Raw genomic sequence first — 11,413 nt, 5'->3', positions numbered from 1 at the left:
ATCTAAATTTAATTTGAATTGGTATAAAAAGGTGCAAATTTGACAAACCTAGAAGTATAGATTAATTGGTGTAATTTATAACTTAACTCGTTATTAATAAGATATCTCAAGGAGCGAGCTGCAGAATTAAATATGAAAGCATCTTTGACGGTAATTCTAGCATTTATCAAGCTTACGCAATTAGTATCTGCTGCTGCCATAGCAAACCCAGATGTTCAAATATCCTTGAATATTGATGGTGATCATGTTTCAGTGGACAAGAACGACAACGAAAAGAAGGTCGAAAAGTCCCAACTCAATTCTAATAGATCACTTTTGGATTACATGTTTGGATTCTTGATGGATAATGAGGCCGACATGAGTATTGCAGAGAATAAGAATAAGAAGCAAGCACTACCTCTTTCAGATGAACTTAGTGTTCTTACTATGCAGGATGATTATCAGGTGCCAGACAAGGATGATCTCAGGGATATCAATGGTTCCTCCGTTCTATACAGAGGAGGAGAATTTGGTGGATTGGTTTCCTTTGCACATTTGCCCTATGCCAACTGCTATGACCCAGCAGCATTTGATGATGAAAAGTTTGATATAGCTGTTGTTGGAGCACCATTTGATACTGGAACTTCATACAGACCAGGAACAAGATTTGGACCAACTGGAATCAGAATGGGCTCCAGAAGATTGGCTCCGGCCTACTCCGTTTACAGCGGATTTAATCCTTACAGTAACTGGGCAAAAATTGTTGACTGTGGTGATCCTCCAGTTACTCCTTTGGATAATCGTATTGCATTGGATCAGATCTACCGTGCTGAGAGAGCCATCCGTAACCATAAGACTACGGGAAAAAGCAAGCAAAAGGCACCTAAGGTTTTCACACTTGGTGGTGATCACACCATTACCCTTCCTGCAGTGAAGGCCGCCTACGAGAAGTATGGAAAGATCTCTGTGATTCATTTTGATTCACATCTTGATACATGGAATCCATACTACTTCGGTGGTAATATCACCAGTTATCAGGCAATGAACCATGGTACATATTTGCACTGGGCACATGAGAAGGGTTACCTCAGCGACAACTGTATTCATGCCGCTATAAGAGGTCCTTATCCTGGTCCAAGAGATGTTCAGCACGATATCGACTGTGGATTTGACCGTATTCTTGCCAGAGATATTGATAAGATTGGAGCTGACGGAATTATTAAGAAAATCAAGGAGAGAATTGGTTCCACTGATGCACCTGTTTACATCACTGTTGATGTCGACTCAATGGATCCAGCCTTTACACCAGCTACCGGAACTGTTGAGCCAGGTGGATGGAGTTCCAGAGAGCTTCTTACAGTTCTTGATGGTTTGGAAGGACTTAATGTTGTTGGTGGTGATGTTGTCGAAGTTTCTCCTCCATATGACAGTGCAGAAATTACTTCTTTAGCTGCTGCCCAGGTTGCCGACTCCATCATTTCATTGATGGTTCTAAAGGAACAGGAGTAATTACAGGATTGCTGTTTTTGTAATTCTGTGTCTTGTTGTTTTCTCCTCATTAAGTATAAATAAATATCAATTGAATTTATAATCAACCTTTGTCTTAATAGGTGTAAATATAGAATAATCAGTATGTTGATCGTCGAAGGCGTGTTTGAGTTAGTGTCTTTAAATTGTTAGACAATTGATATGCTTGTCTTGTTTCTAATTTCAATGAAGCAAACTGGTGAATAGTAGAGTCCCAGCTGTGCCGCAACTCATCATTTAATACTTAACAAGCGATATGATTATTACCCATCAAATCAAAGTGTGGTTCTTAATTCTTGCAACGATCAAGCATATAAAATACGGAAAGTTAATTTTCAAGTGTAAAAGTGAACATCCATATTTTAGATTGATAAATTCACTTTAAAATTATCACTACATTTTGATCTGCATATCTGTATCTTCTTTGCTGGCACAATCTTTTTAATATATCGCCTAACGTAAAGTAGCAAATTATCATTCTACTTGTCAAACCTAATAAAGGGTTCGGCACTTTTCAGCCCAGAAAGGGGGTTAACTTGCAAACTTGTATTTTAATATTTCTGAATGTAAAAAATTGTTCTTTCCAGAAAGAAAGATTAACGGCACAACCCTTATTGCATATCATCCCCGTTGGGTTATAATCCCAATTATTTCCATGCACATATATAATATATTGCTTCCATTCAAACTTTAGTTTGCCCCATGCTAGTCAATAACTAATAATATCTTTGGGTATTTCATTATCATCATCATCTGAATCTGATCCACATACGACTGTTGTTTTACCACCATTGCTGTCATATTTCTTCCAAACACGAATCAGTTTTGCCTTGTTGACCTTGGCAGAAATATTTCCCATGACATTCAAATTATCAAAAAACTTCAAAACCAATTGTCTATCGCAAATATCCGTACAATTTAAACCCGTAATATATACGGAACACTGTAATAGCATCATCACATAACCCGTCACAGTCTTTTTTGCATGAAGAAAGATCATCAAAGATAGAATCTTATGAACTGTTTGTTTCACCAGGTAATGCTTTGGAGGAAGCTCTTGAATTCGTGTGAAAACAAGAAGTAATGCAGTCCAAGCATACGACTGTTGGCATATATCATACCAGGATATATACTCTGTACGTCCATCAACCAGTTCCAGTTTTTCAATAGCTTCATATGAGAGAGGTTCAAATCCGGGAGGGGCCCTGATGTAATTCTCCGGAAGAATAAAGTGATCTTTGGGTATAATGCCATTTTTGCTGATAATGAAGAAATTTTGGTTTTTCCATATATTATGCATCAAGCTCTGCAATTCTTCAACAGTAATGTTTGGTGAAGAAGTGACATGTGTTTTAATTGATTTCTTATATTTTTTAATTCTCTGCATATATTTGGCAAGCTTTTGAAGAGAAACAGCAAGGCTGTTTGTGTAACCATAGAACAAGTTAAAGTCATCCTTTCTCGATATATTCATGAGTTGAAGATAGTATCTCATGTCCGGCAAGTCAAAAATCAAGGAGTCAATCTCAGTTTCACTATCGATGGTCCCACCTTTGGAAGCCGTTAATCCTGCAATCACCTCAATGGATGTATACCATGTTCTGCAAAATGCTAAAACATAAGAGCTTTCTGAGTATCCAGTGGAATCTTTTCGAGGTGCATATGCAGCTAATAGCTCCTTTGCAGCCTTTAAATGCGGCCTCCATTTCTGAATATTGGATACAGCCGTATACGAAGCCAGTAGAAGTAGTGTCAAAATCATTGGTTCGATCTTCTCTGTAATCTTTTTCTCGTCCGATAGAACAGTGGATAAAAGTTTGATGCAAATCCAAAGGTACAGACCATACGCTGCCTTGTCCTTCTCAATATGTGTTTTCCTGTGCAATTGCAGTGCACCGCAAGAGAGAACAACAGCCAATAAATAGTTGTTGTTCTTCGCATAAGTTAAAATAATGTCCCTGACCGGATTTTTATCTGGTGCTACAGTTAATGGGGTAATCACCCTCGAAAAATCATTGCAAAACGACTCCAAATATCTTTTATGATCACCGCAGAATTCAAATGATTCGACGGAAGGAGGATGCGAAATAAATGACGGTAAGAATTTTTGACGCATAAAAGCATCATTCACCCCAGGAACATAATCATCGATGTTAGGGGTATTTTTAATGGAACTATCGTCACTTTGACTCTTATAATAATCACCTCCTTGAAGAAACTCCAGAAGATCTGAATAAGATTGCATCGAGCCTAAGTTATTTGAAGTCACCTGAGTTGCTACATTCGTCGGTTGTGTATCAATCGCTAAGAGATTATCAATTGAACTGATTGCATCATCACCGAATCCCGCTTCATCGATCTTTGTGGTGATAATCTCACTTAATCCATGCGCAAGTGAGCTGGCAGAAAGATCACTATCAAAGTTCGGAATTGTAAAAGTTGATAGCGGAGATAAAGGATATGATGAATATCTGGGGTACATTTGTCCGTTTGTGTCTATTTGATCTCTTCCGATACTCGTTTTGTCGTATATTTGTGCATTCTTCTGCGCACAGTATGAAATTCTCTGACTGTTTGTCCCATTCAAACAAAAATTTGATTTCTTTGAATCATCAGAATTTATCATGCTTTGAATATTAGGTATCCCCGTAGAGCCATCATTCTGAGTTGTCATTGCATTATTGATAATGTTCTTGTTATCTGTCTTCCGGGGCCGTCGACAAGATCGTTTACGGGGCTTTGGAGGAATATAAATGCATTCCTTACCGGATCGAATGCAATTTGAACATAAAGGTCTTGCTTCATTACACTGATAAAAGAGGTCATCAGTAGACCATCAAATTCTTGGTTAGTAATGATCTTGACACACAATTTTTCATAAAAGATGTTTTCCCATACCTTTATCTTCTTTCTCTTACACTCTCGACACCCCATCCTTGAATATTTGCTTCTCTTGCGTCGCACATTTTTCATCTCAGACTCTTTCATAGGCTCTTGAATCTTTCTCATTGGTCGAGTCTGGTTACCAGAGAATTCAGATCGTGATGTGGAACCAGGTTCGTAGTATGGAAGTACAAACTGATAGATAGATTAGGTAATCTGCCCCTTCTAAAACGCAAGTGCAATTTTTAATCTTCACTCCGATAAGAGCGGTGTATGGATGTAATATTATAATATTGAAGAATGCAAAATGCAGAATGGCCCGTTACCAATGTGTGTCCACAAAGCATGTCTGATTATAAAGTGCAGATTATCAACATAAGATGTGTGGATTGGTATAATTACATATTACAGAATAGATAGCATTGGATCTGACGAAGTGTATGCTAACTATAAAAATGAGGATATCCTTTGAAAGCGCAATTCAACATGCACACCTGTGCAACTTATAAAATAGCAGCAGTATACCACAAAATCGTCAGATATGTGTTGAACTATGCTTTAGCAAACATGAATCAACTTAATTACGGATTCTCCATGTTTGTACATTTTTGGTGGCACGATTAATAAGTTCGCGTGGTAATGTACGAAATAGTACAAATAAAAGATGCGCACATCCGTGCATGCATATGGCAAATCTTAAAATCTGTACTTGATATTGTTCTATTTTGCATGATAAGCAGATGGAACGAAGTGGAAGCCAATAGAATCTTTTTGTTGGGTATTTCGCATTACAACGGCTAAATCCCTAAGGTTATCAAGCACACACTCCGATTCGTATACGTATTACTCGTAATCATTTGGAATATTATATGTATTGTGGGCATCAAAATATGTCAGGAAAATGTATTTCTGGTACAAGTTAAGATTGCAGATTCCGAGCATTCGAAACTAATACAAGATTGGTATTAAGGTTTTTGTTTTTATTTTCATCTATCTCTTCGGGTTAATTACATATATTTGTTGCCGAAAACTTCAGAAGCAATTATGAATTTTCAATCTTTCATATTGTTACTGGTTCTAGACATTATAAAATAGACGGCATATGGTAGCTTGTAATGAACGATCGTGAGGTAGATATCATATCACAAGTTTAGCACTCTATCTTGCTACTCAACTCTCTGTCAAGTCCTGTGATGCCGATATTCTGCCAAGCCGAAATCTAGCATCTTCCATTTTCTAATATTTTTCACCCCACTGTGTTCGTGTCTTAATCTTTTTTTTCTTACTGCTTGGTACTTTGATCCGTGTCCACTTCTCGGTTGATCTTTTTTTTTTTAATTTTTCCAATTTTTTTTCACTCCGACTCAAGATATTCGCGCGATTAGGGTAAGTGGTGGCATTTCCAGTTATTGAAAAACAGAACCTCGCCATTTGCTTCGCCTTTGTATTTAAATCACACTTTTCCTTCCTTGAATCTACTTTCTTTCCTCCTAGTCGTTTCTTTTCTTCTACTTTCCCTCTTTAACATTCAAACAGTGGGAAGCTGATACGGACATTACTAATAATATCATCCATAATGAATCCAGCTGTCTCTAATATCATTGTGATGCTTCTCACAATGCAGGTGTCCAAAAGACTGAACTTTGAGGACCCAACCACCTTGCTCTATGTGCGTATTGCCTACGTTGCCAGTACTCTTCTCACTTTGGGTATCTACTTCTACACACAGTATCTCATCAAGTCCAAGAACGATATGACCACTTTGAAATATGTCGAACCACCTAACACTCTGGCTGGTGAAACAGAGTCTAAACTGGTTGTTACTACTGTCAAGGACTACGATTTGCAACAGCTACATGCTGCCATTAAGGGTGTGTACACCAGTATTGCCATGACTGGTTTCATGCACCTATACATGAAGTTCGCAAACCCATTGGTTATGCAGTCTATCAGCCCTGTCAAGGGTGCTTTCGAAAACAAGGAAGTCCAGCTATACTTGTTCAAGAAGCCTGCTTCGGGTGATTTGAAGAGACCTTTCAAGTCTCCTCCAGGTTTGTTCAGTGCTTTGTCTGGCCAGAGTGGTGCTGTTAAGACTGACAAGGCTTCTATCAAGAAGGCTGAGACCGCTGGTGTTGGTGGTGTCAAGGAAGAGTAAGCTTTTGCTATTCAATCACTTGTCTGCATATGTGGGTGCTAGCCTAAAATAGATGGGTTAATAACTAGATCTTTTCCTTTGGGCTGCTCTCGTGTATTCTTTTTCATTCTATTTTTCCCCTTTTGTTTTGCTTCCACAAATTGCGAGATTCGCTTTATCTTGACGTTACTTTAGTCCTGATGAAACTCATGTATGCCCCGTCATGCCTCCATTTTTCCACATTGCCCATGTTATTATTAGTGCCATCTCCATTATCACTGTTTCTCGCTGATGTGTTGCTTTGGCAAATATGAATGTCTCTTTTTTCCCTCCTTAACATTCTTTTTCATTCTTTGTTGCTTTACGTTCAACTTTGGTTCATCTAAACTACAAAAAAAAGCCAGAAATACAATATTATGCTACCATATAGTAATAGACCTTATAATTCAATTTCCCGTTTCAAATTGTTACTAATCTTGTGCTCGGGGTATTATGTATCTATCACATCCTAGCTAGAAGAACAAATAACACGATGTAGCATAAGATTCCAACAACTGTAAGCCATAAAACAATGTTTCCACTTGTCTTGTAGTAATACTTGTCACTGCCTTGAACATCTTCGGAGCTCTGCGGTTCCGCTTCCGTTTGCACCACCTCATAATTATTGTACCAATTAGGATCGTTAAAGTTGATAAAGTAGAGGTCAAGATTACGAGATCTCAAGTAAGAAGCAAGACATAAGACAAGGGCATAGATCTGATACACCATTCCCAATGGCATGAACTCCCGTGAAAAGAGCTTCATCACCAAAAGTGAAAATGACAAACATCCCAAGCAGGTTCTCACATATGCTCCTTGATATGTACGTTGGTGAGCTCTAATATCCAACTTTTGACCTTTACTAGCGAGATAATCGAGTCTGGAAGGCTTCCTCTGAAGCCTCCTGTCATCCTCATCAATCATTGCATATGGTTATACTTTTTGTATTAATTATGAATTAGATATATTTTTATAATTCATTTGTTGAATCGTCACTTCTCTACAATAAGATTTTTTGGCCTCGCCATTCAACCGTTAGATATTCTCCTCCAAAAGCAAGCCAAAAAAAAATTGAAATGATAAAAGTAGAAGAATAATGAATGCGGGCAATGGGAAATCGTATGCGTGCGAAATTCGCGAAGACCTTTAATCAGTAATGATTCACAATCGACGGAGTATTTCGCTGACTAGCTATCTATCTATAACCGAGAAAAACCTTAAAAAAGATCTCAAATGAAAAATGTACACTCATATCGTCATCAACTATATACAGGTATAAATAGGGCTGCTGCTTGTTCATCTATTTTTTTTCAGTTATTCAAGTGCTTTCTTTGTCTCTTGTTCTCGTTCATATTCCTGGTTTCTATTTGAGGATTTCAATAAAATTTGCCTGCTCTAGCTTGCTGTGACTTCAAATTGGACACCAGTATGTTTTCATTGTCACGAAATGGGTTGTCAACAATCATGTACTCGGTAAAAGCTATTGGAATTAGAAATACACCAAATCTTATTTTAAGGTCACGATTTTCCTCTGCTTCCTATGTTAAGTTACATCAACACAAAAACGGAACTGAAAACGATAAAGAGCAAACAATAGTACCCGAAAATATTAGCACCAATAACATAACAAATAAAGGTAAGCATCCAGTAGGACATCGTCTTGCACGTTTACGAAAACAAAATGTCAAGGAATTTTCGGAATTTTTGGTGGATACCTTTGGGCGGCATCATGATTATTTGAGAATATCGATCACTGAGAAATGTAACTTGAGATGTAGGTATTGTATGCCTGAAGAAGGTGTTAAACTTACACCGGATGAAAAGCTACTTACCACCGATGAGATTGTTCGGATTGCCAGGATATTTGCCTCGGAAGGTGTGCACAAGATTCGATTGACTGGAGGTGAACCAACTGTTAGAAAAGATGTCGTTGAGCTTGTGAAAAGATTGCATGAAATACCAGGAATAGATGAAATATGCATGACGTCGAATGGTTTGGCACTTCACAGAAAGCTTCAAGCTTTGTTTGAAAATGGGTTAACCTCATTGAACCTTAGCATGGATACAATGATCAACGGCAAATTCATTCTAATTACCCGTCGAAATGGTCTTTCTGCAGTTATGAAGTCATTACGTAAGGCACTTTCCTTTGGCACTTTAAAGGTGAAGATTAATACAGTAGTGATGCGGAATATAAACGATGATGAAATCCTAAACTTTGTGGAGCTTACAAAGGACCATCCGATCGATGTTAGATTTATAGAATACATGCCATTCGACGGAAACAAGTGGTCCAAGAACAAGATGGTTGCTTACAAGGAGATTCTCGAAATTATTAATGCAAAGTATCCTGATCTTACTAGGTTGCAACCCCAGCATGGTGACACTGCAAAGATGTACCAAGTTCCCTCTTTTAAAGGCCGTGTTGGCTTTATCACCTCTATGACTTCAGATTTTTGTGCGACATGCACAAGACTCCGAATCACCAATGATGGTAACTTGAAGGTGTGCTTATTTGGAAACGAGGAGGTCTCTTTGAGAGATGTTCTTCGGAAAGGAGCCTCTGACAAGGAGGTGTTGGAGGTAATTGGAAAGGCAGTGAAGAAGAAGAAGGCAAAACATGGAGGTCTAACTGTAGCCGAGCTTAAAGACCGGCCTAATAGACCGATGATTCTTATAGGTGGTTGAGAAGTACGACTGCACTTTTGAAATTCCTTTTATTTATTTTTCCCATTTTCTTTCTGGTGCTCAAACTTCATATTTCCGGAGACGATCATTTGGTTGGAGTGACATGTTCAAGTATCACTGATACTAACTAACTCTAAAGCATATTGCACGTTTCTCCATATTGGTAGGTCTTTTCATAGAAGCTTTTCCACATTCAGCATTAATCTAAATGAGAAGAAACTCAGCCACTTGACAAAGAAAGGCGAAGCTTTTATGGTTGATGTTCACAATAAGAGCGTAACGCATAGAACTGCAATAACGAGGGGCACAATTAAGTTTAGCAACCCTACAGCTATTGAGCAGATCAAAACAAACAGCAATAAAAAGGGAGATGTACTTGCCATATCAAGAGTTGCTGGTATCATGGCTGCAAAGAAGACTTCTGAGTTGATACCGCTATGCCATCCATTGAGTATCACCAAGATAGTCATCAACTTAAAAGTCGATGCCGAAGCCAATGAAATAGATGCCGAATGTACGGTTGAATGTGATGGTAAAACAGGTGTGGAGATGGAGGCTTTAACCGGCTTGCAGGTTTGCTTGCTTACTGTATACGATATGTGTAAAGCTGTCGATAAACGAATGGTAATCACCAATTGCAGGTTGGCAAGAAAGACTGGAGGCAAGAGTGGTGATTGGTTATTGGAGAACTGAATGATAAGAATTAAAATCAGACTACCTAATTGTAATTGTTGAGATCATACCAATTGGTTTGAACCCACAAGTAGTATGGATGACTAATATACATATATAAAAAAGATAAAAATGGTTAGTGATGAAATGACCGGATAAAGATGAAATGTAGCTTGATTCCATGCAGCTAAACAATGATAAGAAGAACAAGCACAAATATAAGCACCACTATCAATATGGCTATGCAACAATTGCTACCTCTTTGGTTCGTCCCCAAGAATTTATTCATCCTCCGTATTCCTGTTCGAACAATCTTGAAATTTAACCGGTCTAAATCATCCTCGACGTCATCTAAAAGTTCCTGGTGATAATCCAATTCATCACCAATATTGACCGCCTGGTTGTGTAGGTTCTCGATTGACGTTGCCAATCCATTTGTAATTAAATCATCTTGCTCCTGGAGAAGTTGTTGATGGTACTCAGTGTAATCTGTACCAGACGGCAGCTGTGAGTCCCCTCCGGTTACCTGTGATTTATCGCCTTCATTATTTGTCTTATCATCTGGGTCTGCAAATGGGTTGTCCGAATAATGACCCTTGAGTTCAGTTGAACTCATCACTTTGTTAAATTGTTGCTTAAGCTCAGCCAATTTTTTCTCTCTTTCGGTCAGTTCGAAGGAATCAATTTCAGGAAAACTATCATTTCCATTTCCAGCACTTGCTCGGCTCTTTGATTGTTTCACGGACTCAATTGCATTCTCTAGGTCACCTATAATTTCTATAAGTTCTGTTTTGATATTGTTGAAGTCGAGTTGGTTTGGAGATGTGGTCTTGAGCTTTGCCATCTGCTCAAGTCCATCCTTATACACGTCATTGAATGGGTCCATTGTTTATTCAAATGCTGCTAGCTCTTTGTTTCTTGGTAATTCCGGTATAATATTATGTTTGGGGATCGTCAAATCTGGTTTCAAGAAAAAATAAATTGTGCCCGAGCGGAAATTTAAAATTTATGTGCTCCAGGTTTCAGGCCTCGATTTCTATAAATATCGATTCCCCTGACTAAGCGAAATGATTAACAGCCCTAATTTTCATTATAAGAAAGTAAGTACTCTTAATGAAAGTTATCAACATCTATGCTTAATATGGTTTGAATTGTCAATTTACTGAAATTTGAGCAGGTTTTATAACATCAAACTAATTGTGCTTGGTATAATCAGCTTACTACCATACTTCTATGTTGTAAATCCAATTCTCACACATAAATTTCTCCATTACTTCTGTTTTTCTTAAATCCGATTTTAAGGGTAGTACTGAATTTAGTATATTTAGTACAATTTGATCGTTAACATTCTTATTTTTTCCCTCTTTATGTTTATGTATCTTTTCAAAATTGGTCTGATCACTTTGCTCTATAATTTTTATGGTGTAACTTTTAATTAAACTGGAGTTTATTAGTTGTGTGGAGTTATTTCTTGAAAATTAAAAACAGCTT

General features: G+C 37.8%; 7 protein-coding genes across 7 annotated transcripts; 4 read left to right on the top strand and 3 right to left on the bottom strand.

The window, feature by feature from the left end:
• Nucleotides 1-132: 132 nt before the first annotated feature.
• BRETT_000510 (uncharacterized protein) lies at nucleotides 133-1,488 on the top strand (the record flags this gene model as incomplete). The annotated part of the gene is made up of 1 exon (XM_041279075.1): nucleotides 133-1,488. The coding sequence occupies one exon, from the start codon at nucleotides 133-135 to the stop codon at nucleotides 1,486-1,488; it is 1,356 nt and encodes a 451-aa protein (XP_041137289.1).
• Nucleotides 1,489-2,215: 727 nt separating this feature from the next.
• BRETT_000509 (uncharacterized protein) lies at nucleotides 2,216-4,180 on the bottom strand (the record flags this gene model as incomplete). Its single annotated transcript, XM_041279074.1, has 1 exon — nucleotides 2,216-4,180. One exon carries the CDS (start codon nucleotides 4,178-4,180, stop codon nucleotides 2,216-2,218), a length of 1,965 nt encoding a protein of 654 aa, XP_041137288.1.
• A 1,785-nt stretch (nucleotides 4,181-5,965) lies between these two features.
• Nucleotides 5,966-6,544, top strand: BRETT_000508 (uncharacterized protein; the record flags this gene model as incomplete). Its single annotated transcript, XM_041279073.1, has 1 exon — nucleotides 5,966-6,544. The coding sequence occupies one exon, from the start codon at nucleotides 5,966-5,968 to the stop codon at nucleotides 6,542-6,544; it is 579 nt and encodes a 192-aa protein (XP_041137287.1).
• A 480-nt stretch (nucleotides 6,545-7,024) lies between these two features.
• BRETT_000507 (uncharacterized protein) lies at nucleotides 7,025-7,486 on the bottom strand (the record flags this gene model as incomplete). Its single annotated transcript, XM_041279072.1, has 1 exon — nucleotides 7,025-7,486. The coding sequence occupies one exon, from the start codon at nucleotides 7,484-7,486 to the stop codon at nucleotides 7,025-7,027; it is 462 nt and encodes a 153-aa protein (XP_041137286.1).
• A 504-nt stretch (nucleotides 7,487-7,990) lies between these two features.
• Nucleotides 7,991-9,250, top strand: BRETT_000506 (uncharacterized protein; the record flags this gene model as incomplete). The annotated part of the gene is made up of 1 exon (XM_041279071.1): nucleotides 7,991-9,250. The coding sequence occupies one exon, from the start codon at nucleotides 7,991-7,993 to the stop codon at nucleotides 9,248-9,250; it is 1,260 nt and encodes a 419-aa protein (XP_041137285.1).
• A 252-nt stretch (nucleotides 9,251-9,502) lies between these two features.
• BRETT_000505 (uncharacterized protein) lies at nucleotides 9,503-9,943 on the top strand (the record flags this gene model as incomplete). Its single annotated transcript, XM_041279070.1, has 1 exon — nucleotides 9,503-9,943. One exon carries the CDS (start codon nucleotides 9,503-9,505, stop codon nucleotides 9,941-9,943), a length of 441 nt encoding a protein of 146 aa, XP_041137284.1.
• A 166-nt stretch (nucleotides 9,944-10,109) lies between these two features.
• Nucleotides 10,110-10,808, bottom strand: BRETT_000504 (uncharacterized protein; the record flags this gene model as incomplete). The annotated part of the gene is made up of 1 exon (XM_041279069.1): nucleotides 10,110-10,808. The coding sequence occupies one exon, from the start codon at nucleotides 10,806-10,808 to the stop codon at nucleotides 10,110-10,112; it is 699 nt and encodes a 232-aa protein (XP_041137283.1).
• Between the last annotated feature and the right edge of the window lie 605 nt (nucleotides 10,809-11,413).

Source organism: Brettanomyces bruxellensis, chromosome 8 (genome assembly GCF_011074885.1).
Source record: "Brettanomyces bruxellensis chromosome 8, complete sequence".
In the NCBI taxonomy this organism is placed as follows: Eukaryota; Fungi; Ascomycota; class Pichiomycetes; order Pichiales; family Pichiaceae; genus Brettanomyces; species Brettanomyces bruxellensis.
Note: the sequence above shows the minus strand (reverse complement) of the source record. Positions and strands in the feature narration are given on the sequence as shown.